The sequence below is a fragment of the Lepus europaeus genome, chromosome 10 (genome assembly GCF_033115175.1).
Source record: "Lepus europaeus isolate LE1 chromosome 10, mLepTim1.pri, whole genome shotgun sequence".
NCBI classification, from domain to species: domain Eukaryota; kingdom Metazoa; phylum Chordata; class Mammalia; order Lagomorpha; family Leporidae; genus Lepus; species Lepus europaeus.
In genome coordinates, this window is record NC_084836.1 from 9,207,405 (window position 1) to 9,234,989 (window position 27,585).

At 65.0% G+C, this 27,585-nt stretch overlaps 1 protein-coding gene across 2 annotated transcripts; it reads right to left on the minus strand.

Annotated features, from left to right (window-relative positions):
• Positions 1-4,539: 4,539 nt before the first annotated feature.
• LOC133768375 (TRIO and F-actin-binding protein-like) lies at positions 4,540-26,848 on the minus strand. 2 transcript variants are annotated; one of them, XM_062202868.1, is made up of 14 exons: positions 26,675-26,848; positions 21,588-21,644; positions 19,433-19,501; positions 19,258-19,347; positions 18,857-18,966; positions 17,153-17,654; positions 16,475-16,585; positions 10,640-10,787; positions 9,204-9,306; positions 8,636-8,795; positions 8,457-8,564; positions 7,470-7,556; positions 6,316-6,479; positions 4,540-5,629 (listed from the first exon to the last, which is right to left on the minus strand). In XM_062202868.1, exons 1-13 carry the CDS (start codon positions 26,846-26,848, stop codon positions 6,318-6,320), a joined length of 1,881 nt encoding a protein of 626 aa, XP_062058852.1. In that variant the 3' UTR covers positions 4,540-5,629; positions 6,316-6,317. The 2 variants fall into 2 exon arrangements, with proteins under 2 accessions (XP_062058852.1, XP_062058853.1); XM_062202869.1 differs by lacking the exons at positions 4,540-5,629; positions 6,316-6,479; positions 7,470-7,556; ... (2 more) ...; positions 9,204-9,306; positions 10,640-10,787 and adding an exon at positions 14,690-16,344.
• Between the last annotated feature and the right edge of the window lie 737 nt (positions 26,849-27,585).

A 27,585-nucleotide genomic window follows, 5' to 3' on the forward strand; every position in this document is an offset into this window, starting at 1 on the left:
TCCTGATGTTTCTAGCAGACCCGGCCCCAGCAAAAGCTGTCGCACTGAATCCGTTTTATTTCCACTGAATTTATTTTCGGCTACCTGCCGCGTGCTCTCAGAATACTACTTTTAGAATCTTCAGTGGTTATATATATAGTTTTGAAAATGGAATTGTAGAATTGGATGGATTCAAAGGCAAACCTTAAGCAGCTAGACCTGAGCTACACAACTCCTGTGGGTTACAGGGGTACGATCGGCGAGCAAGCAAACCAACAAGCACGGCCTGGAATGTTCTGGAACCTGGGGACCTGACGATCGGGACAGAACTCATAAACGCTCACGCCGAAGCTGTGCGCTCAACTGTGTGGCTCCGTGAAGCGACTGGGAGCATTCAACAAATGGCGCGTGTCCAACACTCGCTCGGTAGATGAGAACGCTCCCGGCTGGGGCCAGCAGGACTGCCTTGGCCCGGTGGCTGGTTTTGGACCAACCTGAGGACGTGCCATCGCGGCGTGTCTACGCCTGGCTCCTAAGGAGCGGGTGGATTCCAGGTGGGGCACTGGAATCAGGCCCTGAGGCCGCCATGCTGTGAGGGAGCCCCAGCCGGCCGGGAGGCACTGGACGCCGGAGGGATGAAGCTCTCCTGGACGTCCAGCCCTGTGGAGGCCCCAGGAGCCCCAGCCTGCGACTGTGAGAAAGACAGAAAGAGAACCGCCCAGTGGAGCCAGGTCAGCCCCTTGGGCGTGGGTGAACCATCACGGGCTGGCCTCCAAGCCAGCAGGTTGCTTACACAGCAGAAGATAATGGGTGGTTTAACAGGCACACGGTCCCCTGGGGCAGACAGTGCTGTCCCCATTTAGCAGATGGGAAAATAAAGCCCAGAGAGGGCTGTGTCTCAGTGAACTTTATGGAGCCAGCCGGTTCTGTGATTTGAGAGAGAGGGAGTGCGCGTTCTCATCCACTGGTTCACTCCCCAGACGCCTGCGGCGACTGTGGGAGCCGGGAACTTGGTCCAGGCCTCCCACGTGGGTGGCAGGAGCCCAGGCGGCTGGGGTTTGGGGCAGGCAGGTGTCTGCAACCTTCCTGTAGCCACTCCTGGCTGCCTGGGGCCGTGACCGCATCTTGGGGTCAGCCGCGTGCCCCACCTGGCTCCCCGGGCGTCGGCCGCAGCTCTGCCTCGCTCTGTTTTAAAGTAGGCGGTGGTTTGTTTTTCTATTGATTAGTGATCATGACTCACAGTAAAACGCATAAAAGCTAAGTACACGCCGTGCCACCTTTTATGTGCATACACACCCACATGACCACTACCCACATCAAGATATGGGACACTGGGGCTGGCATTGTGCCGTCGGGGGTTCAGCCAACACTTGTGATGTTGGCATCTCACATCAGAGAGCTGGAGTCCCGGCAGCCTGGCTTCTGAGCCAGCTCCTAGCTAATGCGCCTGGGAAAGCAGAGGAGAATGGCTGACGTCCTTGGGCCTCTGCAACCCACATGGGAGACCTGGACGGAGCTCCTGGCTTCAACCTGGCCAAGCCTTGGCTGTTGCAAGCCATATGGGGAGTGAACCAGCAGGTGGAAGTTCACCTTCTCTCTTGCTCTGCCTTTCAATAAATCATTGTTTAAAAAATCATATACAATATTTTTAAAGATGATTTATTTATTTATTTGAAAAGCAGAGTTACAGAGAGGGAGAGGTAGAGAGAGAGAGGTCTTCCTTCTGCTAGTTCACTCTCCAGATGGCCACAACAGTCAGAGCTGGGCCGATGCAAAGCCAGGAGTCAGGAGCTTCCTCTGGGTCTCCCACGTGGGTGCAGGGGCCCAAGCACTTGGGCCATCCTCTACTGCTTTCCCAGACAATAGCAGAAAGCTGGATCGGAAGTGGAGTAGCTGGGACTAGAACCGGCGCCCGTATGGGAATGCCGGCGCTGCAGGTGGTGGCTTTACCTGTACTGCCATGGCGCCGGCCCCCAGAACACTTCTGGCACCACAAAGTTGTCTTGTGCCGCTGCCAGGCAAGGCCCCCCCCCCCCCAGAGATGCCCACTTCTCGGATGCTGACAATCCCCGTGGTGATCCCTGCTTGCCCCCAGGAAGCCGACAGCCGCCTTGGCACTCAGTGGCAGGTGTGGGCTGCACCTGCGTGCCCACATGCAGCAATCATCCTTCTTAAGTCACCACCTGGGAGTCTCCGGCCTGCGTGTGACCAGGCTTGGCACGCTCTCTTCTGCTGATGGACAACCCCGGTGTCCCACAGCCCGGCCGCGGGGAACAGGGCTGAGACTTTGCTGTGCCAGTGACCGTGTGCACTGCGGAGCCAGGCTGTGGGGTGGATGCAGGCCTAACCTGATGGGAAGCCACCAGGTCCCACAGCAGCCAGAAGGAAGCACGCTCCAGCCCTCCACGTTGTCACTGACATGACACGGCCTGGTCAGTCCGTTGCCTGTGAGGCACGCTCTGAGCAGGGGAGTGGGAGTGCCTCGTTTTAGTGGTGGACGGGAGGCTGACGACTCACCTCGGGAGTGCCCTGGCACGTGCCGGCCTGGCTTTGGCCTCAGCAGGCAGACAGATGTCCCAGACCGGGTATGAGACACGGAGCCCTGACTCCGGCCAAGGCAGGAATGGAGGCAGAGGACGGGGCAGAAGCCGGAGAGCTGGGGGCGGGGGCACAGACTCCGGGCCCCATGATGTGGGTACTGGGGCTGTGGCTGCAGACCTCCCGTCTCCGAGTTCGCCCGTGAGACTGGACACCCCCAGGAAGGCAGCCCCGAGCCAGGGGCATCTGATGGCCTAGGGGTCCTGGCTCTTTACCCTTTGTGCTCTGCCATTTCCAAGTTTTTTTGATGAGGTAGGATGGCAGCAACATAGGGACTTAACACAACTCTGTCCACACACAGGGGCTGGCAGCAGGTGCCTGTGGCACCGGCATCCCCTTTGAACATGGGTTCGAGTCCCAGCTGCTCCACTTCCAATCCAGCTCCCTGCTAACATGCCTGGGAGACAGCGTAAGATGGCCTGTGTGCCTGGGCCCCGGCCACTGACTTGGGACACCTGGACGGAGTTCCTGGCGCCTGGCTCAGCCTGGCCCAGCCCTGGCTGTGGTGGCCATTTGGGGAGCGAACCAGTAGACAGAAGATATCTATTGTCTGCTTTCAAATAACTAACACATATTTTAAAAAAAATCCACAAAAGCTAGGAGGGGCCTCTTCTCCCCACCTTTTAAAAAGAAAAAAGATTTCTTTGAAAGGCAGAGTTAGAGAGAGAGGGAGAGACAGAGACAAAGAGAGGTCTTCCATCTACTGGTTCACTCCCCGAATGGCTCAACGGTCAGGAATGGGCCAGGCCAGGGCTCAGATCGGTGCCCATGGGGATGCCAGCGTCACAAGCAGTGGCTTTACCCGTGGAGCCACAACACCGGCCCTGATGTCCCCTTTTAAGGGCAGGAGAGGCTCTATGACTGCCCCCTGCCTGCCAGACTCCCTGCACCCTCACTGGCTGGAACCATATCACACTCCCATCCTGACCAACCACGGCCACGGGAATGGAAGCACTTTCTCCACAGGTCCTGAGGGCACCCCCCCCCCAATCCCCTTCCCGATCCTCCCACTCAGAAAGCCCCATCTCTGAGCTGCTTCCAAAAGCGCCCCTCCACACACAGGCGGAGTCGGGGTCTCCTCGGGGTCCCCAGAGCCTCCTGGGCCTGTGGCTCAGAAATGGGGTCTTTTCTTAGTCCTGCCCGTGACCCGCACAGCCGGCCGCGATGGGGACACCCAGCCCCCGCACACGCTGTCCCAGGCCCCTCCCAGGCCACGGCACCACCTCTGGGCATGGCCTCAACACAGGGCTGGGACAGAAAGAAAACGACCCATTTGGGCCGGCGCCGTGGCTCAACAGGCTAATCCTCTGCCTTGCAGCGCCGGCACACCGGGTTCTAGTCCAGGTCGGGGCACCGATCCTGTCCCGGTTGCCCCTCTTCCAGGCCAGCTCTCTGCTGTGGCCCGGGAGTGCAGTGGAGGATGGCCCAAGTGCTTGGGCCCTGCACCCCATGGGAGACCAGGAGAAGCACCTGGCTCCTGCCATCGGATCAGCGCGGTGCGCCGGCCACAGCGCGCCTACCGCGGCGGCCATTGGAGGGTGAACCAACGGCAAAGGAAGACCTTTCTCTCTGTCTCTCTCTCACACTGTCCACTCTACCTGTCAAAAAAGAAAAAGAAAAAAAAAAAAAAAAAAGGCCGGCGCCGCGGCTCACTAGGCTAATCCTCCGCCTTGCGGCGCCGGCACACTGGGTTCTAGTCCCGGTCGGGGCACCGATCCTGTCCCGGTTGCCCCTCTTCCAGGCCAGCTCTCTGCTGTGGCCAGGGAGTGCAGTGGAGGATGGCCCGGGTGCTTGGGCCCTGCACCCCATGGGAGACCAGGAGGAGCACCTGGCTCCTGCCATCGGATCAGCGCGGTGCGCCGGCCGCAGCGCGCTACCGCGGCGGCCATTGGAGGGTGAACCAACGGCAAAAAGGAAGACCTTTCTCTCTGTCTCTCTCTCTCTCTCACTGTCCACTCTGCCTGTCAAAAATAATTAAAAAAAAAAAAACAAAAAAAACAAAAAAAAACGACCCATTTGATGGAGAAGCAAACGGAACCTGAGGGGACACAGCTTGCCCAAGGTCACCATCAGAGCGATGCTCCAGCCCTCTTTCCAAGGCCTGGGCCCAGTGCCCCGGCTCTCCAAGGGGCCTGTCCAAGTGCGGATTCCAATTCGGGAGGCATCAGGGACCCGGGCCTGGCATTTCTCCCACGCTTCCTGCCGCTGCTGTGCCCCCGGCGTCCCTGCCTGCCCGTGGAGGACCTGGCTTCTCAGCTCCGCCCTCAAGCCCAGGCTCAGGACGGGTCAAGGCCCTGCTGGGGTGCGGGAGTGGAAGCAACTCCAGCCGCCACCACGCGCCCTGCCCAGCCATCCAGACACAGAGCTGCCAGAACGTTTTATTACGTGAACAAAGACCCCAGGACCCGGGGAGAGGCCTTCACGGGCGGGGCCCGCAGCCCCACACCCTGCACCCCCAGAGGAAGTGGCGGGGGTGGGGGACAGTGGCTGCCTCCCTCTGTCCAGATGTCCCTCAGCGAGTCCCAAGGGGCGGGTCCACCAGGACAGGAAGTAGTTAGTAGGAGGTAGGGTAGGAAGAGGGGCGCTGGCCCCGCCTCTGCCACCTGTCAACTTGCATGGCCGCTGCCTGGGCCTCCCAGAGACCCTTGGGGCAGGGCCATGAGCCAGAAGCCCAAGCGAGGAGTGAGGAGACAGAGGGGACCAGCGATGGAGGCACACAGCCACCAGGAATGGCTTTTTTAAAAAGTATAAAGTGTTTCTGGGAAATAAAAGGGAGACAAATCTATATAAAAATCTCTTCACATATAAAATCCTGGAGAAGGTGCAAGGTAAAACCCAGTGCGAGGGCGCGCTCAGATACGCAGTGTGTGTGTGTGTGTGCATGTGTATGTGCGTGTGTGTGCATGTGTGTGTGTGTGTGTGTGTGACAGCTGTGAGTGCACGTGCGGCCCACAGGTGGGGAGGAAAGCTTGGCTTCTGCCTTCCATCCCATGGGAGGGAGGGCGGCCGGGCCTCGGGCTGCGGGGTCTGCAGCTCAGCTGGAGCACAGGACCTGCAAGACAGGAGGAGGGCGCCGAGGCTGGAGAGGCCAGGCCAGGCCAGCGGGTCCCTCCACCCCCGCGGCCCAGAGGCTGCTCGGCTGCTCCCCCACATCTGGGCCCACAGCTGGGTCACTCTGTGCCTGAGGTTCGGCGGCCCCGGGACCTGTCAGTAGGAGGGGGCTCCAGGGGATGAGGCTTGGGAAGGCGTGGTGAGGGCAGGGGTCTGACAGCAGTCAGGGTGCCTGCGTCCCCGTGGGGCACCTGGCTCAGCTTCCTGCTCAGAGCGCACACTGGGGAGCCATGACAGCGGCTCAGGCTTGTGGCAATCCTGCCACCAAGTGGGAGACCCAGCCCTGTCCCCTGTGGGCATCTGGGGAGTGAACCAGCAGATGGGGCTGTCCCTGTCTCTCAGATAAATACAAAACCAGTTCACACCCTGTGAACTCAGGAACCACTGGGAGCCTGGAGGGGCCGTGCGTGGTGCTGGCGGGAGGGAGGCTGCGGTGGGTGACGGCACACCACGGGCTGCTGGTGGCCACGGGACCCCGCGCTGCACGCGCGTTTCAGGCAGCCACGGCAGCCCCTGGCTGGGTCCGCGCCATGCAGGGAGTCAGGCCAGGTGGCCCTGGGGTCTCGCTGGATCCCCACGCCCGCGCCGCGCGGGGAGAGAAGCCCCTGGCCCGGCCTCCGGCCCCACCTCTACTCGGCCAGGCTGCCGCAGGCCGCCTCCTTCTCCCGCAGGGCGGCCATGGCGAGGCGCAGGTGCTCCTTCAGCTGCTCGATCTCCCGCTCTGACCGCGTCTTGATGTGGTTCAGCTCCACGTACACGTCCTGGTACTTCCCTGAGGTGAAGCGCTTGTCCTGGGGGCGGGGCGGGGACTGTGACAGAACCCCGGCCTGGCTCCGCCCACCCTGCTCCCTGCTGCCCCGACAGAGCCCCCAGGGCCCCTGCATCGGCCTCCAGGAGGCCCACCCGAAGTGCCCCCCCCCACTTTTCCTCTCCTCGGGGTCGGGGTCGGGTGGAAGTTTAGGGAGGCAAAGGTTGTTCCACGGCCACAGGGTCGTGCCCGGCTGGGATCAGCACTGGGTCAGCCAGGCCCAGGGCTTGGGCCCTGTCCCTTGGCGCTGGCTCGCCCACTCCCACAGAGCCACCAAACTGGCAGAGGGTCCCAGTGCAGGGACACTGCGGCCACGGGGCCAGGCACGGACTGGGACCTGGGTTGAATCCGGCCCTCCCACCCCCTAGCAATGAGGCTGGCTCCTGAGGGGAGCACGCGGGCCACCGGCCGGAGAGCGTGGTCTCTGTGTTACCTAGGACGCTGCCTGGTGCCCAGCAGGTGCTTCGTAAATACATAAAATGATGCCGAATCAATCAAAGCACACATGGTCCTGAACAAGCCCCTCCCCCTTTCCCGGCCTCAGCTCCCTTGTCTGTGGATGGGGATGGCACCCCCCAGGGGAGGCAGGCGACTCCCCAGCCCCGCTCCTGCCCCACACGCACCTGCTGCAGCATCTGCAGCTCCTTCTTCAGGTACCCAGCCCCGCCCCGGCCAGGCCCCGCCCCCGGCCAGGCCCCGCCCACACGCACCTGCTGCAGCATCTGCAGCTCCTTCTTCAGGTACCCAGCCCCACCCCGGCCAGGCCCCGCCCCCGGCCAGGCCCCGCCCACACGCACCTGCTGCAGCATCTGCAGCTCCTTCTTCAGGTACCCCGCCCCCGCCCCAGCCAGGCCCCGCCCCCGATCAGACCCTGCCCACACGCACCTGCTGCAGCATCTGCAGCTCCTTCTTCAGGTACCCCGACCCTGCCCCGACCAGGCCCCGCCCCCGATCAGACCCCGCCCACACGCACCTGCTGCAGCGTCTGCAGCTCGTCCCGCAGGCACTGCACCTCCTTCTTCAGGTACTGGAGCTCCTTCTCCTTCACGCGCAGCAGCACCTGCGGTCACAGGGGCCAGGCTGACCCGGGCCAGAGGCCAGAGGCACCCTGGGACCTGGCTGCTCCCCTGCCTGGGGTCCCGGGATGCACCCCCGACCTGCACAAACACTGCTTTCCAGAGGCAGGCTCCTCCAGGAAGCCCACTCCGATTCTCCACTTCCCCTTACCTCGCCCCTCACCTGCCCACACCTTAAGAGCGGGCATCCCAGCGCCACCCCAGCACAGCCCAGTGCAGCCCAGCGCAGCCCCAGGCCCTCGGTGGGGGCACGAGGAGGACGTCGGAGCCTGACAGGAACCACAGTGGACTGGGCCTCCTCCCTTGCCGCCCCCACCCCCAAGGGCAGACATGGCTGACAAGAGGAGTCCGGCTCGGCCTGCGCCAGGGAGCCTGGGAAGCTGAGGCCACGCCCACCCCTGGGAAGCTGAGGCCACGCCCACCACGGCACTGACTGCCCTGCAGCCGCAGGCCCCGGGCCATGGCACTGCACGCTGTGTCTATGGGAACAGCACTGAACTTGTGGGGCTGTGGGGGAGGCGGGGGACAGACAGGAAGGGCTTCCAGGTGCTCCAGCCACACGGGGTGGGGGTCCTGCAGAGGCGACCCCAGGGCGATCCGGGGACCACACGCACACGTCCCCACTCTGGCCTCTCCCAGTAGAGGAGGTGCAGACCCATTTGACAGATCCCAAAGATGGGGTCACTTGCCAGGGTCACCGAGCGGGCAGGTGACGGGGGCAGGTGGAGCGGCTGTGTGCTGACTGCAGGTGCACAGCAGGTGTTCTGGCTTAGGAAGGTCAGCTTCCCCCGGCTGGGCCCAGCCCCTGGAGACCTGGCGCCCCCCCACCGCGGCGTGACCCCCCGCAGAAGGCAGGCTCCCGGCCCCGAGGGCAGCGTGCTCACCTCCAGCTCACAGGAGCTCCGCTCATTGCGCCCAGAGCCGCCCGCGCCCTGGGAGGCGATGAAGCTGCGCAGCCGGTCGATCTCCTCCGACAGCCGGGAGTGCAGCTCCTGGGGGGCGGCGTGGTCAGGCCGGGGGCGCCAGGACGTGCCGCCCCCTCCCCCGCCGGGCCCAGGCGCACCTGGTTGTGGCGCAGCAGCTCCTGGCCCTCCTGCTGGCAACGCCGCAGCGTGTGCTCGCGCTCCTCCGCCTGCCGCGTCAGCGCGCCGATCTCCAGGCACTTCTGCGAGTACTGCTCCGACAGCACCTGCAGCTCCCGCTTCAGCGCCTCCACGTCCGACCTGGCCGGCGCGGCACAGCGACAGGTGGCTGGGGCTCCGCCCTGCGCCCGGCTGGAGGCCCTCCCGAGTCTGCCCTCAGCTGCTGCGCCAGTGACAGCTCCCCGACTGCGGGCGCTCCTCTACCGGGGCGCGCTCGGGCCCCCCATGCCAGAACTGGGCCCCGTGGCAGGGAGACCCCTGCTGGTGGAGAGTGACACTGCAGCCCAGCTCTAGGGGACCTGAAGGCGGGGAAGCGGCAGAGGCTGAGACCAGCGAGACCAGGGGCCTGAGGAAGTGTCTACGAGGCCCGGCCTGGGTCTGCCTGAGCCCCGACTCCAGGGCACTGAAGTGCAACTCTCCGGCGGAGAGCAAGTCAGCATGCCCCCGCCGGCACAGCCCACAGACCCCAGGGCCCGGCCGCCGTCTTACTGGTGCTGCTTCCGGAGGCCGTCGGGGCCCTGCTGGAGACACCGGGTTTTGCTCAGCTCCCGGCTCAGCTCCTCCTGGTAGGCCTTCTTCATGGCTTCAATGGCTGGAAGCAGGGCAGAGGGCAGGGGAGGGGACGGGACGGGGTGAGCAGCAGCTGGCTGCGCTCCCGAGACGCCACGGGCACTGGCGGAGAGGGCCAGGCGGTGGGGTGCAAACAGCTGTGGGCTCCTGGCCGTGAACTGACCCCTCTGAGCCTGTCTGTCCTGGGAGGCTCCGATGGGCCCTGCTGGGGACACACTTCAGCCTCTGCCGCTGGTGGGCCTTGTTGGCAGTGACGTCTGGGGACGCCACCACAGGGTGTGTGGAGTCTGCAGAGCCCAGTGGGCTCTGTGACAAGGCCCACCTGCCGTGCCCAGCCACATGGTCCAGAGCGTAGGCTCTGGGGGTGTCAGGTGACACCCCCACGTGGCCTCGGTCTCTGGGGACAACAGTGACATTTTCCCTCCAGGGGGTCACTGCAAGACGTGTGCAGGGCCCTCGGAACAAGGCCGGCATGCAGCCCAGAGGCTCCGTCTCTGACTGCGGGCTCCCGAGGGCCGAGTGCACTCTCACACGTACACAGCGTGGGGATTACACAGGACCCCTCCAGGTTTCGTCCACAAGCCCAGGACCAAAGTTTCCCCTCGCTCTTTGGGGGTAAACCCCAGCAGGAGGCGCGTGAGACTGTCCCCAGGTGAGACTTCCGACCAAGCCAGGGCAGGAAGCTCCCTGTGAGACGCCAGGGTGAAGTCTGATACTGCAGGGGGAGGGGCTGCGCTGGGCAGTCTTCCCAGCATGCAAGACACCCCACTGGCCTCCGGGGGGCGCTGATAGGGCATGGCAGGCTGGAGGCTGATCGTGGGTCTCTCCCCGCTTTCCCCTCACCAGCAGGTGTGCGGCCTGGGAGAGCAGAGGGCGGGGTGCAGAGCATGGCTTTGTCATCACTGTGCTCTGGGCTCCAGCCCAGCTCCGCCACCTCTAAGCGGAGCTGTCTGAGATGAGTCACCAACCCCTGGGAGCCATCTCACCGTGAAATGGGGCCACTCCCTGGCCATCCCAAGGACTACGGGCCCTCCTGCAGGGAATACGCGGGGCACAGGGCCTGCACGCAGTGGGGCTTGGGCAACGCCCCCATCTTCCCCACTCCCCCTAAGAGGGCAGGTCTACAGCTGGTCTCTCTGCCCCAGCGTGGGGGCCCCGTGGTCTGAGGGGACCTCCCAGTGGCCACAGGCCTCTGAGGGAAAAAACACAACCCTGGGTGGTGGCAGTAGTCGGAGCAGGTCTGCAGACTCAGTTTCCCCTTTGCAAATAGCACCAGAGGCCAGCTCTGGGGGCTTCCAGCTCCTCCTGACCGCTTGCCCAGGGCCAAGCCCACTGCGCCCCCGCCGGGGCCTCACCTGAGGCCGTGGCCGCCGTCTCCTCGGCCAGGAGCCACTCCTTCTCCTGCTGCAGCCGCTGCAGCTCCCGCTCGTGGTGCCGCTGCAGCTCCTCCATCACCTGCTGGTGCGAGGACTCCATCTGCGCCAGGCTGCGCTCACACGCCTCCTGCAGGCCACAGGCCAGCCGGTCACGGTCACGGGCTCCCAGGGCGCACCCGGAGGCCTCAGTCTTGCCCCTGCCCGCTAGGCCACCTCACAGTTGCAGAAACCAACTCACGGCGAGCTCACGCCTGAGCGTTAGCCCATGCCGTTCCCACTGCCTGGAACGTTCCATCGCAACCTTCTCCCCCTGGGCAATTCCCTGGCCAGCAGCCCGATGGACAGACAGCCCAGCTCTGTCTCAGGCAGCCTCCCCCTGCCTCCTAAGGTTCTGCTCCCGCCACACCCTAAGCCCCTGAGGGCCTGGAATATCGGACCCAGCCGAACCCCGGGGTCTGGGCCAGGGTCCAGCGCGTGGCAGGACTCAGTGAGCTGGGAGCGATGGTTTGTTCCAAGCGCGGCCTCTGCTGGCAGTGTCCACAAGAGCACCAACCCCGCGCTGCACCGGCGAGGCGGCATCACATCTCTAACCATTCGCCCCCTGACCCAGCAGGTCCGGTCCATGCCTAGGACTGACCCACAGGTGGTCACACGGGTTCCGAGACTCAGATGCAGTTACTGCCTGTGGCACAGTGGGACAACAAGCTGTGTGTCTAACCGGAGGGACCTAAAACGGTTGATGGGATCATCACAGAAGTGCCCGGGCAGCTGTGAAGTCACGGGGGCGGGCGTTGTGGCACAGCACGGGCACCCATGGCCCGTGTCAGAGCGCCGGTTCCAGTCCTGGCTGCTCAGCTTCCGATCCAGCTTCCTGCTAATGGGCCCGGGGAAGGCGGCAGACGATGGCCCGAGGACTTGAGTCCCTGCCGCCCACACGAGACCTGGAGGCAGCGCCAGGGTCCTGGCTTTGGTCTGGACCAGCTCTGGCTGTTGTGGCCATCTGGGGAGTGGACCAGTGGGTGGATGATCTCTCTGTCACTCAGCCACTCAGCCTTCAAGCCTCAACACCCAGAACTGCCCGTGTGCACAGCTGTGGGAAGGCTGACTTCTGGCGACACGTGTGGGGCGCGCTCACCATGGGAAGACACACAGAGCTGCACGTCTGCACACGTGCTCGTTTGCTCCCAGTTTCATTATTTAAAAGGCTGAGATGGAGACAGGAAGAGACCTCCCATCTACCGGCTCACTCCTCAGGGCCTCAACAGCCAGGGCCGAGTGGGGCCCAAAGCCAGCCCAGTCCAAGTCTCCCCCGTGGGTGGCAGCCACCCAAGTCCTTGAGCCATCACCCCTGCCTTCCCAGAATGCATAGCAGGCAGCTGGCACTAGAAGCAGCCAGGCACTGAGTGGGGCGGAGTTGTCGCAGGCGGCCTCCTCATGTGCCGAATGCCGCCTCCCCACTCGGCGTGTGTTCATGAAAGCACAGAAAATGCTGTGGAAGGAAATGGGGGCCGAGTATCCGCCCCCAAAGACCCCACGTCCTGTGCCCAGGACCCGTGACTGTTACGCGGCCACAGGCTGCAGAGGAAACCAAGGCTGCCCATCAGTGGGCCTGAAAGCCGGCGCTCAGCCCAGCGCATCCAAGAGTCCAACGTGACGCCAAGGGGCCTCGAAAGTGGACCCGGGGCAGAAGAGTCGGGGGGACATGGAGGGAAGGTCAGAGGGCCAGGAAGGGCAAAGAACTGACTTCCCTCTGACACTCTGAGCCCAGGAGAAGGCCGGGAAGAGAAACCCCCCACCCACTGCGGCCTGCAGAGGGCATCGGAAGACGCCCACAAAATAGCGGTGGTGGTAGTGGGGGGACTGCGCGTCGCCAGGCCTAGGCCACTGCCCATGTTCCTCTGTGACTGCAGCCGCGAGAAGCCCACGCAGACACACGCAGACCGGCCGCCGCCACCGCCGCGAGCCTGGTGTGCATTTCTGACCTGCTGAGTCTGAACCACTGACAAAACCCAAATGTGTCTTATATGACTTAAAAATACTTAAGCTGGGACCGGCGCTGTGGCGCAGCTGGTTAACGCCCCGGCCTGCAGTGCCGGCATCCCATATGGGTGCCAGTTCGAGACTCGGCTGCTCCACTTCTGATCCAGTTCTCTGCTATGGCTTGGGAAAGCAGTAGAAAATGGCTCAAGTGCTTGGGCCCCTGCACCCATGTGGGAGACCCAGAAGAAGCTCCTGGCTCTTGGCTGGTGCCGTGGCTCAATAGGCTAATTCTCTGCCTTGCGGCGCCAGCACACCGGGTTCTAGTCCCGGTTGGGGCGCCGGATTCTGTCCCGGTTGCCCCTCTTCCAGGCCAGCTCTCTGCTATGGCCCAGGAAGGCAGTGGAGGATGGCCCAAGTGCTTGGGCCCTGCACCCCATGGGAGACCAGGAGAAGCACCTGGCTCCTGCCTTTGGATCAGCACGGTGCGCCGGCCACAGCGCGCCGGCCGCAGCCTCCATTGGAGGGTGAACCAACAGCAAAAAGGAAGACCTTTCTCTCTGTCTCTCTCTCTCACTGTCCACTCTGCCTGTCAAAAAAAGAAAAAAAAAAAAAAAAAAAAAAAAAAGCTCCTGGCTCTTGCCTTCAGATCGGCCCAGCTCTGGACACTGCAGCCAACTGGGGAGTGAACCACTGGATGAAGACCTCTCTCTCTCTCTCTACCTCTCCTCTCCTTTTTCTGTGTAACTCTGACCTGCAAATAAATAAACCTTTTAAAAAAATACTTAAGCTACCAGGAAGGGGAAGGGAAGAGACAGGGGAGAAACTGAGGCAGAGGGTGGGAGACGCGGCCCCGCCTCTCCAGCAGCCAGTCTGGGGGAGGAGGGCCGGCTTCTGTGTCCGTCCCCTGGGGACAGCAGCGGACACTGGGCCTCCTCTGGCTGCGAGCAGCCCAGCCCCTGCCCTTTCTGAGCCAGGAGAAGCACCTGGCTCCTGCCTTCGGATCAGCGCGGTGCGCCGGCCGCAGCCTCCACTGGAGGGTGAACCAACGGCAAAGGAAGACCTTTCTCTCTCTCTCTCTGACCGTCCACTCTGCCTGTGGTGAGCCCAGCACTGTTCTTAAAGGGCCAGACCAGGCAGGCAGAGCCGGCAGCTCGCAGGGGTGCAGGGCTGGTCACAGCGGCTCCTAGAAGGCCAGGTGCTGCTCTCCGCCACAGGTGTCCTGACACTGGCTGAGGGAGTGCCTGCGGCACCCCTGCAAGAGGCTGGCGGTCCCCTGGGCCCGGGGAGGCGCGGAAGTCCCAGCAGTGCCCCCAGCAATAAGCTCTCCAGCTCTGGGACCTTAGCCACCGCCCCCCCCCCCCCGCCCCGGCCTGAGGGAGTCACAGGGGACTCGGCTCCCCCCGCCCATCACAGACCACAACTCCACCCTCGTCTGATTATTCCCTGCACATATCCCACCCTCCTCTCGCACCTGCAGCCCAGCAGGTCAAGGGCCATCAGCCTGTGCGGTGCCCAGCAGGGCACCTGGAGTCCAGCCACAGGTCTGCCTGCAGCCCAGAGGGCACAGCCCTTCTGTGCCTCAGTTTCTCCGTCCGTAGGCTGAAAGCCTAGAGCAGCGCTCTCAAACTTTATTTCAGCGGCAGAAATCTTTTTCCCAAGGGAATTTAGAGCAGGTTCTAAGAACACAAGGGACAAAGAGCTGCTCTGATGACAGGCGGTGCAAAGGGACCCACGCAGCGCCCCCAGCTCACCCTCCCGCCCCAGGACAGGCCTCGAGGTCTTCCCAGCTACCCCTCCCAGCCCAAGGAAGGCTTGGCCCACATCACTCCCTCCTCCTCACCTCCCTAAGCCCAGGTGACCCCGGTCAGCCCTCCACACCAGACCCCAGTGCCCCCCGCCCCGGGCCTCTCCAGCTGAACTCCCACCACCCACTCAGCCCGAGACGGTCCCTGGCCTTGCAGCCCCAGCTCAGGGCCCCTGCAGGCTGCCTGCCGCCTTCCTCAATCCTCCCCGTTAACACCCGCCTCGCCCCCTCCAAAGCTGTTTCCTCCACCATCGCCATCAGATCCCACACCGCCTACAGTCTGTGGCCTGGATCCCTCTCCCCAGGTGGCACTGGAGACCCCACAAAGGGCCCCATGCCCTTCTGGTTCAGGTCCGGGCCAACGTCCCCACCCACACGTCCCTGCTCGGCTCAGCTCTGCCCTTCACGAAGCCATCCTGAGCCCCGCACAGTGACCTCCCCCTGGAAACTTCTAGAAGGTGCCTCCTGCCCAAGCCTGGGATTCCAGCATTCTCTGCTCCAGGCAATGGTGTGCTGACTGCAGAGGCTGACGGTGAGACCCTTAGGGATGTTGTGACAGAGTATTAAGCACAGCCACTGAATTCATACAATATAAGTTCATGAAAAAGGTCACAGAGGCAGAATGGATCGCCTGCTATTTCTTTCACTGCCTTTGTCACTGTGCTCCTGGGTGGGGAGGGAGCTGCGTCTCTTCTATCTGCCCGGAGGAGACATGGGGCAGAGGGAGGGGTGCACACCTGCCCCCAGCCCCGTGCCCAGGGCCCCCACACTGGCCGCTTGACACCAGCCGTCACGGGAGGATCTGCAGCATGGATCTCGGTGAGCATCACGAATCAGGGCTTTAGATTTATTGTTCTACTGATTCTCCAAGCTCAGGCAAGCGATGACAAACGAGCTAAAGCCAACAACAGGCTGAATGCGGATGCGTCCTATCTGTAACCATCGCCCTGGACACAGGACACACAACTGCACGAGTGCTCTCAAGGGAATATTTTCCGATCTGGTCCACAGAAAGCTAGCATCCAGTCCAGCACAGAAGTTGCTCACGCCACTGAACAAGCAACAGTGTGTCTTCTCGTCTTCTTCATTAGCACACACAAAACCACCAGCCAACACACGCAGCAGGGCCACACACGTGTGGGAAGCAGCGGCGGGCACAAGAGTGTGGAGGCGGCGCCGAAAACATTCGGAGGAAAATGCACCTGCGATATGGGACTCAGTGAGAAGTACTTGTGTCTTTATTTCACAGTAAACTTGTGTAAGCATCTGTGTGAGCACATATACACACACGTGTACACGCGCACACATGCATACACACGCATGAACACGGCCACACACATACACACATGTGTGCACACACAAGTACGTATACACACGCATGCATATAACAGCTGCACACACGCATGTACACACATACATGGATGTACACACATGCATGCACACACGCAACTGCACATATAAACACGTGCACACCCACATGCACATACACACAGCACACACCCACATGCACACACGCACACATATACACACACACGCAGGCGCACCCACTGTTCTGGAGAACCAGTTGTCCCAGCTGGGACAACCAGCAGTGTTTCTACACACAGCAAATGTGCTGGGGCACAAGACCCCCCCAGCTGAGAACCGCTGTCCTAGGCCTCGCTGGGCCAGGAGCTGCCTGCATTTAGGGAGCGACTCCCGGGGCCAGTGGCTCCCCACTTCCCCAGGGTGGTGCAGGCGCAGTGTCACACAGGGACTCACACACGGGCTCTGCCGTCAGCTGGAGCCGGGCTCAAATCCCACCTCTGACACCTGCAGACCGGGTGACCTCAGGCAAGTCTCATAACCTCTCAGAGCTCAGTGGCCTGGTCTGTAAAATGGGCACAGTGATCATGCCCACCAGCTGTGGGGAGATGAAATGAGACCACGCACGTCAAATGCCTCACACGGTTCCAGCACACAGAACAGGCCCCGAGCCGTAGCTGCTTCCCAGCGGCCCGGCAGCCAGAACCCTGCCCAACCCCGAGCCTCACCTGTGAGATGTAACCCGGCGGGATGGGGGCGTCCTCCTGGGATCGGGGCGGAGTCTGAGGGGCCTCCCCTCGGAGACGCCAGGCCTCCAGCTGGGCACGGAGAGACTGGACCTAGGAGGAAAGGAGACCAGGTCAGGGGGTGCTGGATGCCGGCAGGGACATGTGGCTGTGCGCCCAGCTCCCCGGGAGGCAAAGGAACAGTGCTGGGTTTGGGCGGGGCAGCAGCCCTGGTGGGGAGGCGCAGGCGGGGGAGGGGGGCGGCGTTCTGGCTGTTCCCTGGGTGCCAGGTGTCAGCGACTGGGACAGGCTGGGAACGGCACCAAGCCCACAGATACTGACGTCCTGGGAGTCTTGGTTTTCCTGTTGGAAAACCGTGTGAGGCAGCGAGGCCTACTCCAGGGGACCACCAGGCGGCCCCGGGGACGTCACAGGTCAAGGCTTGGTGCGCAGAAGACGCCCGACAAACGGAACCCGCTCTCCCCACCTCCCTCCTCTGCAGCCGAGGGCAGAACGAAGAAAACAGAACAGAAGGCCAAGGTCCGGGGGGAGACCCCGGTTCCCAAGGTGCCTGGGGCGCCAGATAGTGACGGGGTGAGCGCCCCGTCACGGGGAGGTGCAAGACCAGTGGCAGGGCTCCGTGCAGCGAGGGGGCTCCCGGAGGCCAGCCGTGGCACCCACCTCCTTCTCCAGCGCCTCGTGGCTGTCGCCCGGGGCCCCCCGGCGCTCCGCGCGGCTCTGGGTGAGCAGGGCCGTGAGCGGCACCCGCTTGTTCTCGCGCAGGGGCAGCCTCTCCAGCTCCTGCCACTTTTTCTCGATCTCCTCGCTGAGCCGGCTCTGCTGGTCCTCGGTCAGGGGGGCGCCCAGGCCCCTGCGGGGCCCCTCCCCTGTGGCCGTCTCTGGGGTCCTGCTGTCCGAGGCCTCAAACCATTTGCGCCGCTCCTCGGAGCGCTGAGCCAGGTCCCGCTCCAGCTCCTCCTGCTTGGCCGGGCGGTCGGAGGCACGGGCCGGGGCGCGGGCCCGCTGCGGGGAGCCCTGGGTCAGCGGGGAGAGCTCCACATAGTCCAGGGACTGCCGCTGCCCGTCCACCTTGCGAGGGCCACCCCGCTGCTCCCCGGCCTTCAGCGAGCCCTTCTGGGTGCCATAGCTGTGCAGCGTGTTCTCCTTATTGCAGTCCGAGAGCCTAGGGCGCCAGCAGAGCCTCGTCAGGGGGACCTGGCCTGCTCAGCCCCCACGGAGCACTTGCAGGGGACCAGCCGGGGACTAGGACCTAAGCCAGGCCACCCCGGGAGGATGCCAGCCAGCCTGGAGGTGGACTCCAGGTTCACCGTTAGCAGAGCCCGGGGACATCCCGGCTGTACCACGCCCCGGCAGAGAGGCCGGGAGCTCTCTGGGCCTCAGCTCCTGCACCTGTACCACGGGAGAGCAGCGCCTCTCCGGGAGGAACGTGAGGGCTGGCTGAGCAAACGTGTGCACACGCGAGCACTGTGCTGTCACGGAGGGGATGAGCTGGACAGTGAACAAGACAAGGCCCTGGGTTCGAGAGGCTCGCAGAGGAAGGGGGTGTCCACGGTCACTGCGGGGGGGGGGGGTGACGTCAGGGACCTGGGTGCACAGAGCTCGTGCTGTTGGGACTGGGAGCGCGTGCAGTGGTTCCTGTCCCCTCTTCCACAGTACCAGCTGGGGACGTGTTCACGCAGCAAAAGCCACGCTTCCCAGCAGCCCTGGCGCCACGTGTGGCCCAGAGAGCACGTTCTGCTCCCTTTAAAGGGCTGGGCTCCCGGCTGGCCCTCCGGGAGAGCCTGAGCCGTGCCCAGTGGCCCAGAGCCGCCCCTCAGACCTGGACTGCACACTCCGGAGAGAGAAACGTCTCGTTTCCACCGCACAGCACTCCAGAATTTTGCAAAGGGCTCTGGGTGTCTCCCAGCACACACGCAGACGCCATGAGGAATCCGAAACTCAGACAGTAAGGCCACTGGCCACGGCTGGAGAGCCTGGGCACGGCCTGGCTGGGGAGTCACATCCAGCCCCGCTCCTGCTGCCCAGCAGCTGCGAGCCTCGGCCCCCAGGGCCTCTCCTGCCAGGCAGCTCGGCCTCCTCTCCCTCTGCCAGGGCAGCCTCTACAGCAGGTCCCCACCCGTCTGGCTCGGACACAACCCCCGATGTCCAGGCAGAACAGCCGCCCTGAGGGGCCCTGGACGCAGAGCCATGCCCCAGGACGGGCGTGTGGGGCGGAGGTGTAACAGGATGTCCGGTCCAACCTCAAGTCCTCAAGGGAGTTCCGGAGCATGCCAAGCATGCCCTCTGCCCTCTGCCCACCTTGCAGATAGAGACACCCAAAGCCACAAAGCCCTCGGAGGACGCAGGGCCCAGCCCGGCACGTACTTGGTGACATCCGGGGCTGACGTCGGACGCACGGTCTTCCTCAGAGCCTCAATCCAGTTCCGCCGGATGCCCGAGGTCATGGCCGACAAAGTATACACAGCACCCTTGGTCTGCGAATCCGCCCCGCAGGTAGGTCGGCACACGGCCAGCCCACGGTGCCCTCCCCCTGTGGACCCCAGGGAGGCCAGCCCTGCCTTCCAGGAGGGTGTCTGCAGGCTGGAGTCGCGGTGAAAGAAGGGGTGACTGCTGTCCGCCCCCACCCCCGGCCCCAGCTCTCCCCAGAGGTGCAGCCGACACCAGAGCTCCTGACTGGGCACGCGTGGGACAGCTGAGCCCCGGCCAGCGCTCACGCCTCCTCCGGGGCCCCCGGTCCCACCCCCGCCCCGAGCCTCCGGCCTCACGTGGATCTGGAAGCCATAGTTGCGCTGCACCGCGTACTCGGTGACGTCCGTGCAGGCGCGGAGGTCGATCTCGCCATCCAGCTCATCCGCCTGGAGCAGGAGAGCCCAGCGTGGTCCACGAGGGCCTGGGGCCCACCCGGCGGACCCCACCCGGAGCCCTCCCCTGCGGGCTCACCTCCTCAGCGGTGGAGTCTCTGTAATACTTGAGGCTCGAATCTGTCAGCACAAACCAGTGCTTCTTCCACTGTGGGGCAGAGGTGCAGGTGAGCTGGGGGGGAGGGCAGCTGCCGGGGGGAGGGGGTCGCACATGACAGCCTGTGTCCCCAGCTACTGCAGCGAAGCCGCTCGGATCCGGAGCCTGACCCCAGCTTTTCCTCTCTGGGCCTTGGGGGCAGCATCTCTGAAAGGGGTTGGCTTCTCCATAACCACACCCCCCTTTCCTTCTTGGAGCCCCTCTCTGGTTTATGATGCTCCCAGACCCCTTGTGAAGATCAGCGAGGCTCCTTGGGCAAACTCCAGGGCAGCCCGGATCAGGGAGGGGTTGTGGCCCGAGTAAAGTCACTTGCCTAGCAAGTTCAGGGCTGAGTGGAGCAGGAACTCCCCAAGTCTTCCCTCCTGTGCACTCCTGAGTCACCGCAGTGACCAAAGACAAAGGTCTGGGAGGGGGCAGGCATGGAGGAGGCTGGGGTGGGCGTGGCCCGCCGCGAACGCCAGGATCTGGGTTTATGATTTGGGCACTTTTCTGTAGTGCCTCTCTGCCCCAGCCAGGGCCAGGTTGGCAGGACACACGGGAAACAGCCTGACCTCAGCCACCCCAGGCTCTGGTCACTCCACTGGAAGGAGCTGAGGTCTGCCCACTACCAGGGTCAGTGCGCATGACCCAGCCCCGAGCCCTGCCACACGGTGCACTGTTTCCTCCAGGGCGCGCAAGGGTGACACTGCCTCCCTGGAAACCAGGGCTTTGTGCCCAAGCATCCAGCCGTGACTCCGCTGGCTAGCTGTGTGCTTCACTCCTCTGAGCGCCAGTCTTTGACCCCTACAGTGGGGCTACTAAGAAGCCCCTGCGCCTCTGGTGAGCAGAGCCTGACCCTCGGGCTGTGCCTCTCGCTGCTGGGGCGCACGGAGAATCTCCTGCCCTCGCTGGGTGGACCAGGCTGCTGCCTGAGCCCTCCCTTGCCTGTCTGCCAAGGCTTCTCCGCTCTTCTCCGCCTGGGCTTGGACGGGCTCCGGGGATCTCAGGCACCCTCCACTCCAGGCCAGGAAGGGATCGACACTCTTGTGGGCCTGCCTCCAGCCTGTGCGCCAAGGGGCTGGGCTGGCTGAACTCCCGGGGCCCTTCCAGCTTGGACATTCCAAACCCTGTGAGAAGGGCTGAGCGACAGCCAGTTCTGGGCGGGGCCTGTAACCCCTCTGCCCTCCAGGGACCCTGGGTGGGGAGGCTGGGCAGGGGTCACTGGCAGGGTGCCAGGCCTTGTGTGAACCTGGAGAGAGGCCCCCAGGGGACGGCGGGCAGGCAGCGGCGGGCAGGCTGTGGCTGGAGGCAGGAGTGTGTGGGCAGGAAACACAATGAGGCTCGCTTTGGCCGTGCGCCGCCTCGGCATGCGGGCTGCAGGCAGACCCGCGCCTTGGGCACACGTCCCCTCCCGAGCGAGGCAGGCAGGGGGCCAGCTCCAGCCTGGCAGCCAAAAGGGCCGAGCTGGTGAAACGGCCAGGTCCTTTCCAGCTCCAGGACGGCCATGCTGGAGGACGGCAGAGCTCACCTGCTGAGCCCCCAGCAGGCCCCTCCCATGCCCCAGTTCTCCGCTCTGGCAGGAATGCCCACCGCCCAGCAGGTCCCTGCCACAGTGTGGCCACTGAGGCCTACACAGGCTGCTACTCGGCTGGGGGCCCCATGGCGGCAATGCCCGGGCCTCTGCTCCAGCCCCATCCCCAGGGCCGTGTCTGGGAAAGCAGACATCTCAGGTCCGACCTCCTCCGAGAGCCCTCCAGCTGCAGACCCTGGCTGGTCCCACCCAGGACTGCATGAAGAGGAGGGTCAACAGGCTCTTGGTGAGGGCAGGGTGTGAGGGGCTGGGGTCACTTCTACACGCAGTAGACTGCCTGGCAGGGGAGGGGACCAGCAGCCTCTGCCCCTCCCCCTCCACAGTCCGGGCCTTCTTTTCCACTGGACAAGCAATGCCAGGTCCCTGTTTTCACTCTGGCCCAGCCCCACCCCAAGGTCTCCAGGAGGCCAGGCAGGCCAGGGAAGCCACAGCTCAACCTCCTGGGCTGCTCCCAAGGCCCTGCAGTGGCCCAAGCCCACCTCCTCCCAGCCACTCCAGCCCTCCTACCTCTCCAGGCTCGTCCAAGATTGACATCCATCCCTTCTTGAAGTTGAGCAGGTCGGGCTATGGGGAGATGAGGAGGCAGAGCAGTAAGGCCCAACGGGAAGCCGACTGGGCTGGGGAGACGGGGTGCCCCACCCATCTTGCTCCCAAGTCCAGTAAGACTGGGTCCTGGTTAGCCTGTGGAGGGGGCTAAGAGCCCAAGCAGCCCCCCAAACGCAAGAAGGTACCCTGGCCTCCAAGGTCACGGCCCCCAACATTCACCGCTCTCAAAGCCATGAGGTCCAAACTCAGTCCCCAGTAGCTCTTTCTAGCCAGCAGTGGTGCACAGGAGGCCAGGAGACCTGCACTCGTAGAAAAGACCCCCAGAGAGCTCAGAGAGAGCCCACACCAGCAGGCAGCACCAGCAACACAGCTGAGTGCTCGCCAGCCCCAGCCACTGACCCCCTGTGGCACGAGCAGGTGCACCATTCCCTCACCCCCTGGAGGCCCTGAAAGGGGCAGCCCGTCCCAGGCTGGGGTCACACACATGCTGGTCCCCCCTAGATCTCTTCGGGAAGGTCAGGGCAATGGCACCTCTGTCCTGGCAACCCTACCTTCCAGGTTCTGCCCAGTGGGGCAGAGCCCCGAGGTCTGGGGGCTCCTGGCTGCAGCATGTTCCACGGGGACCTGGCAGCTAGGCACCCCCAGCCAGGACTAGAAGCAGCAGCTGCTCAGCCTGGCATTTCTCTCTGTGCATCCTTTGGGCGCCAGCTGTCAGACCCTCCCTGCCCTCGGGGGAGATGGTGCTCATCTAGGTCCCAGTCCCTCTGTGGTCTGGGCTCCTGCTAACCGGCCGGGCTGGCAGGCAAGGAGGAGGCGGCCACCTGTTGCCATGGCTCTGAGCCCACCTATCAGCACCTGCATCACGGCCTCACCAGGCCAAGGTGTCTGGTTGCGTGGAAGCAGCCGGAGGCATGGCTCAGTGGGGTGGGTGGCTACAGCTCGGCAGCTGGAAACCAGAGCTGCCTGACCTGGCCACCTCTCCCGATCTGCCCTCCTCCCAGGGAGCCCCATTCCCCTTCTCCCGAGGAGGAAGTGGGTAAGGGGGCTTGGACGAGCAGCCTGGACACCAGGAAACATCCAAGGCCATGGTCAGGGGCCTCATCAAGCTGGCAGCCCCACCCCTTTCCGTGGTATCATAGCCCCGCCCTGCATACCTGAGGGCGGGGCCCCAGGCTCTGCTCAGAACCAGGAAACCCTGGGGCTGTGAGTCCAGTCTGCTCTATCCTGCCCACCTGTCTCCCATCTGTGAGGCTGCACAGGGTGGTCCTGCTCTCAGCAGCCCTCAGGGAGAGCCTACTGAACAGACATCGGCTCCTCTACCTTCCTGCCTCACCTGCACCTGACCACGCAGAACCTGGCTTCCTGGGATGGGCCTGTGGAGCCCGGGGCTGACCCAGGGCAGAGCCCCTGGGAGGCCAGTGAGACTGGGCCAGGGGCTCCGCGCAGGAACAACAGGCTGGGACCCTCCGGAGTCCCACCCCCTCTCTGAGCCCTGCCTCACTGACCGGGGGAGAGGTCCTGTCCCCTCCTGTCCTCTCCCCAGCTGATACCCCGTCAAAGGCTGGCACAGACCTGGCACCAGCTAGGCACCCCCACCCAGGTGCGTCACGGCACCGCAGCCTCGGGGAGTGGAGGCTCACCCGTGTCTCCTGCGGCCCTCCACGCATGGCCCCTCAGCTCCTCCCTCTGAGCAGCACCCACAGCCCTCTTCCCTGACCTCGCCCCCCCTCCCCAGTCCCCTCTGAGCACACTCAGCCAGGGGGACCAGCGCTGGCTGGCATGGCAGCCTCCCCCCGCCCTTCCAGCCTGGGGCCCAGGTTTTAGCCATCACAGCCCTCCTGGCCCCCAGCACACTGGGATGCTGACCTGTCACCCCTGCCTGTGTCCTGGGCCTGAATTACCAGGCTCCCTCCCACTCGGCTGGCCAGACAGGCCCTACTCCCGGTAAGAGCCGGGTTAATCACCACCTGAGCCCCTTTCCCCATGCTCAGCACACGGCGCCCGCCCACAGGCCTCTGCGGCAGCAGGAGGCCACTCACTCGGTCCTCACAGGCTGGACCAGAGCAGCTCCCGGTTGGGACAGGGACACTCATTGTCACCCCAGGGCGGAGCGCAGATGCCGGGGGTGGGGGTGGAGGGAGACCCGCTCAGGAAGTGTTTGTAGATTTTCTGTTTTGTTTGTAAGCATCAGGTGCTGTGCTAGGTGGGCAGATCACCTGTGAGCAGCAGCAGTGGCTCCTGCCTGGGTGGGTCTCAGAGAGACAGACAGCAAACAAGGGTTCAAGTATATAATTTGGAGAACGAGGCCGCTGGGCCGCTGAGCCAGGGCTAAGGCAAGAGCAGGTGGGAGAGGGTCCTGCCTCCAGATGCAGCCCCAAATCGCCAGCTCCCTGAAGACTCTGGGCATTTACCACCACCCCAGCACCCCGAGTACCTGTGCTGCCCAGCAGATGGGGGCCCGGGAGAGGAAGAGGGTGTGAGGAAGGAACCAGCTTGGAGCAGCCAGGGGAAATCCAGCAGGCCTCGGCTCTGCCCTGAGATCTGCCACGGCTCCCATCGCCCTGACCAGAGCCCACGCTGGGGGCCCGCCCCTGACCACTCTGCTGACATGGCCACCAGCGCCGTCCATGGGGCTCCCTCTTCTGAAACCCTGCCCTCCCCCAGAGACAGTCCTACAGTCCCAGGAGGACACCTCCGACCAGCACCCTCCAGACGGCCAGCAAGGCGCTGTGTCTCCTCCAGCAGTGCTGGCCCCACTGCGTCCCCTCGCCCAGCCTCACCCCAGCTCGGCCTGTGCTGGCCCCACTGCGTCCCCTCGCCCAGCCTCACCCCGTCCCTGTGCTGGCCCCGCTGCGTCCCCTCGCCCAGCCTCACCCCGTCCCTGTGCTGGCCCCGCTGCGTCCCCTCGCCCAGCCTCACCCCGTCCCTGTGCTGGCCCCGCTGCGTCCCCTCGCCCAGCCTCATCCCAGCTCGGCCTGTGCTGGCCCCGCTGCGTCCCCTCGCCCAGCCTCACCCCGTCCCTGTGCTGGCCCCGCTGCGTCCCCTCGCCCAGCCTCACCCCGTCCCTGTGCTGGCCCCGCTGCGTCCCCTCGCCCAGCCTCACCCCGTCCCTGTGCTGGCCCCGCTGCGTCCCCTCGCCCAGCCTCACCCGTCCCTGTGCTGGCCCCGCTGCGTCCCCTCGCCCAGCCTCACCCCGTCCCTGTGCTGGCCCCGCTGCGTCCCCTCGCCCAGCCTCACCCCAGCTCGGCCTGTGCTGGCCCCGCTGCGTCCCCTCGCCCAGCCTCACCCCGGCTCAGCCTGTGCTGGCCCCGCTGCGTCCCCTCGCCCAGCCTCACCCGTCCCTGTGCTGGCCCCGCTGCGTCCCCTCGCCCAGCCTCACCCCAGCTCGGCCTGTGCTAGCCCTGCTGCGTCCCCTCGCCCAGCCTCACCCCGTCCCTGTGCTGGCCCCGCTGCGTCCCCTCGCCCAGCCTCACCCGTCCCTGTGCTGGCCCCGCTGCGTCCCCTCGCCCAGCCTCACCCCGTCCCTGTGCTGGCCCCGCTGCGTCCCCTCGCCCAGCCTCATCCCAGCTCGGCCTGTGCTGGCCCCGCTGCGTCCCCTCGCCCAGCCTCACCCCGGCTCGGCCTGTGCTGGCCCCGCTGCGTCCCCTCGCCCAGCCTCACCCCGGCTCGGCCTGTGCTGGTCCCACTGCGTCCCCTCGCCCAGCCTCACCCCGGCTCCACCTGTGCTGGCCCAGGAGTGAACCCGGCACACTTCTGGCTCCTATGGAGGAAACCTGGGGCAGACCTGGGTACAAACGGAGGCTCGCCAGGCACCAGCAGCATCCCAGGGGCACGGCGTTCCCTCACTCCCCCACACTCCGAGTCTGCATCTCTCAGGTGGGGACACTGCCACCAGCCTTGAGGGACTCAGTCCAGTATCCACCGCGAAAGCACCGGATGAGGGGCTGGTAGGCACCCGGGGGGCAAGGCCCCGCCCCAGGACACTGACTCAGCTCCTCCCCCCACACCCCCTCCACTCCCTGACAGCGAAGGGGAGGCTGCTGACGACAGGAAAGGCCAGCAGGGAGGTGGCAGGATGTGCGGAGGCCGAGGAAGTCCAGGCAGCGACAGCCAGGTCATCACAGTCACAGGGGCAGGGGCTCCGCCTGCCACGCCCCCCAGCGACCCAGCCCACTCCTCAGCGCGGCCCTGACGTGCGCGTGCGCACACACACCCCCTGCTCATCGCCCCCAACCTCACAGGGCAAGCGGGCTGTCAGGGCCTCCCTAAGGCCCTGGGCATAAGTCAAAAGCGGCCCCACCCCCGCCTCCCACAACATCATGGTGGCCAGACGGTTCCGGAACGGGGACCCCCGCTTCCTTTAACTGGGGTGACCTCAGACGGCGCACCGACCCCCCCCCCCCCCGGCATCAGTTTGCCCAGTTGTGCAATGGACACAGTGCGTTCAGCTGCGGGCCTCGCTGTGGCAACCGAGACGCGGATACCGACAAGACCTGGGGAGAGCTCACCCCCCGCCCCGGGAAAGCACTGGCCCCTCACCCGCCGGCTCGCCCCACCCTGGCGGCGGGGAAACGGGCATCTCGCCGCTTCGGGCGCCCGAGGAGGGGCTCCGGAGCCTTGGGTGGGGCGGGCCGGCTCCTTCTCACCCCGCCCACGCCGGCCAGCCTGCCCGGCCGGGTCAGCGCCGCCGCGCAAACCGCCGGGGACACCAGACCCGGCCCGCCTCCGCGGCTGCCCAGCCCGGCAGCGCGGGGCAGCGGGTCTTCGGCTGGGAGGCCGGGCCGCCCGAATCCGCCCGTGACGGCCCCGCACAGCGAGGAGGGGGTGCCCGGGCCGGACGGTGCCCAGCTCCTCGGGGTCGCCTGGGCCCCTGGCGGGGAGGAAGCGAGCAAAGGTGTGGAGCGGCTGGGGAATGCGAGGCGGGCCCGGCCGGCCCGTGCCTCCGGGGTCGCCCTGCCGCCTCCGGAGAGTGAGGCGGGGGCTCCCCCTCGGGCCGTCGCCCCCATCCCGGCTCGGGTCGCGGAGGGGCGGCCCCGAGGGGCACTCACCGTCATGGCGGCGCCCAGGGGCGGCGGGAGCAGCAGGCAGCAAGGTGGAGGGGGCTCTCGGGCCGGGCTCCGCGGCGCGGGGGTCGCGCCGCCGCCGCCCCTCTCGGCTACCCGCCGCCGCTCCTCCGCTCCTCGGCTTCCCCGGCGCTGCCCCAGCCCCTTCCATCCGCCCATAAAACTTTTTTTTTTTTTTCAAACTTCCTGGGAGGACCCGGGCGGGCCAATGGGTGGCGGGGAAGCCGGGACAAACAGCGGCGGGGGCCGCGGCGGGCCAATGAGAGCGCCGGATGGGCCCGGGGGCGGGGCCTGCCGCGACGGGCCGGGCCGGGCGCGCGGATGGGGGCGGAGGGCGGCGAGGGCGGCGGCGGCCGGAGGGCGGGCGGGCTCGGGCCGCGGGCGCGCTGGGAGGAAGGAAGGGCTCCGCGTGCAGGTGACTCCGTCCGGCCCGGGCGCGGGAGGCCGGGCGTGGCCCTCTCGCCGCCCCGGCTCCGCCCCCGCCCCAGCCGGCCGGTCGGAACTCAGGGGCCGGTTGGATGGAGTCGTGGGCAAAGCACGCAGCCCCCACGACCCCGCGGGTTGCACTCCCTAGCGGTGCAGCCGGCTTTCGTCCTCACCGCAGACCCGAGGGAGAGGGAGGGGCCTTGTCCTTATTTTACTAATGAGAAAACAGAGAGGCGAGCCCACCTGCCCGAGGCCACACAGTGCGAAGAGGTAGCTTTCCCCGCAGGACGCCGCGCCCAAAGCCAGTTCTTGGATGGCAGCGCCTTGCCCCATGCCCCCTCCTCACAAGCAGGTGCTGTGTGTGTGTGTGGTCTACCTGTCACTCATATCCCCGGAAGTTCCTGGCCATTGGCTCTTAGCCTGCAGGAGCTCAGATGAGAAGGGACCTTGGTGGTGAACGCACGAGGTAA

Excerpts from the sequence above, each read along its gene's own strand:
- LOC133768375 (XM_062202868.1), bottom strand. The coding sequence starts at position 26,848 with ATGGGCGGATGGAAGGGGCTGGGGCAGCGCCGGGGAAGCCGAGGAGCG. Across the intron at positions 21,645-26,674 it reads CCCTGGGCGCCGCCATGACG|CCCGACCTGCTCAACTTCAA; the intron begins GTGAGTGCCCCT and ends ATCTCCCCATAG. Across the intron at positions 9,307-10,639 it reads GACGGCGGCCACGGCCTCAG|CCATTGAAGCCATGAAGAAG; the intron begins GTGAGGCCCCGG and ends CCCTGCTTCCAG.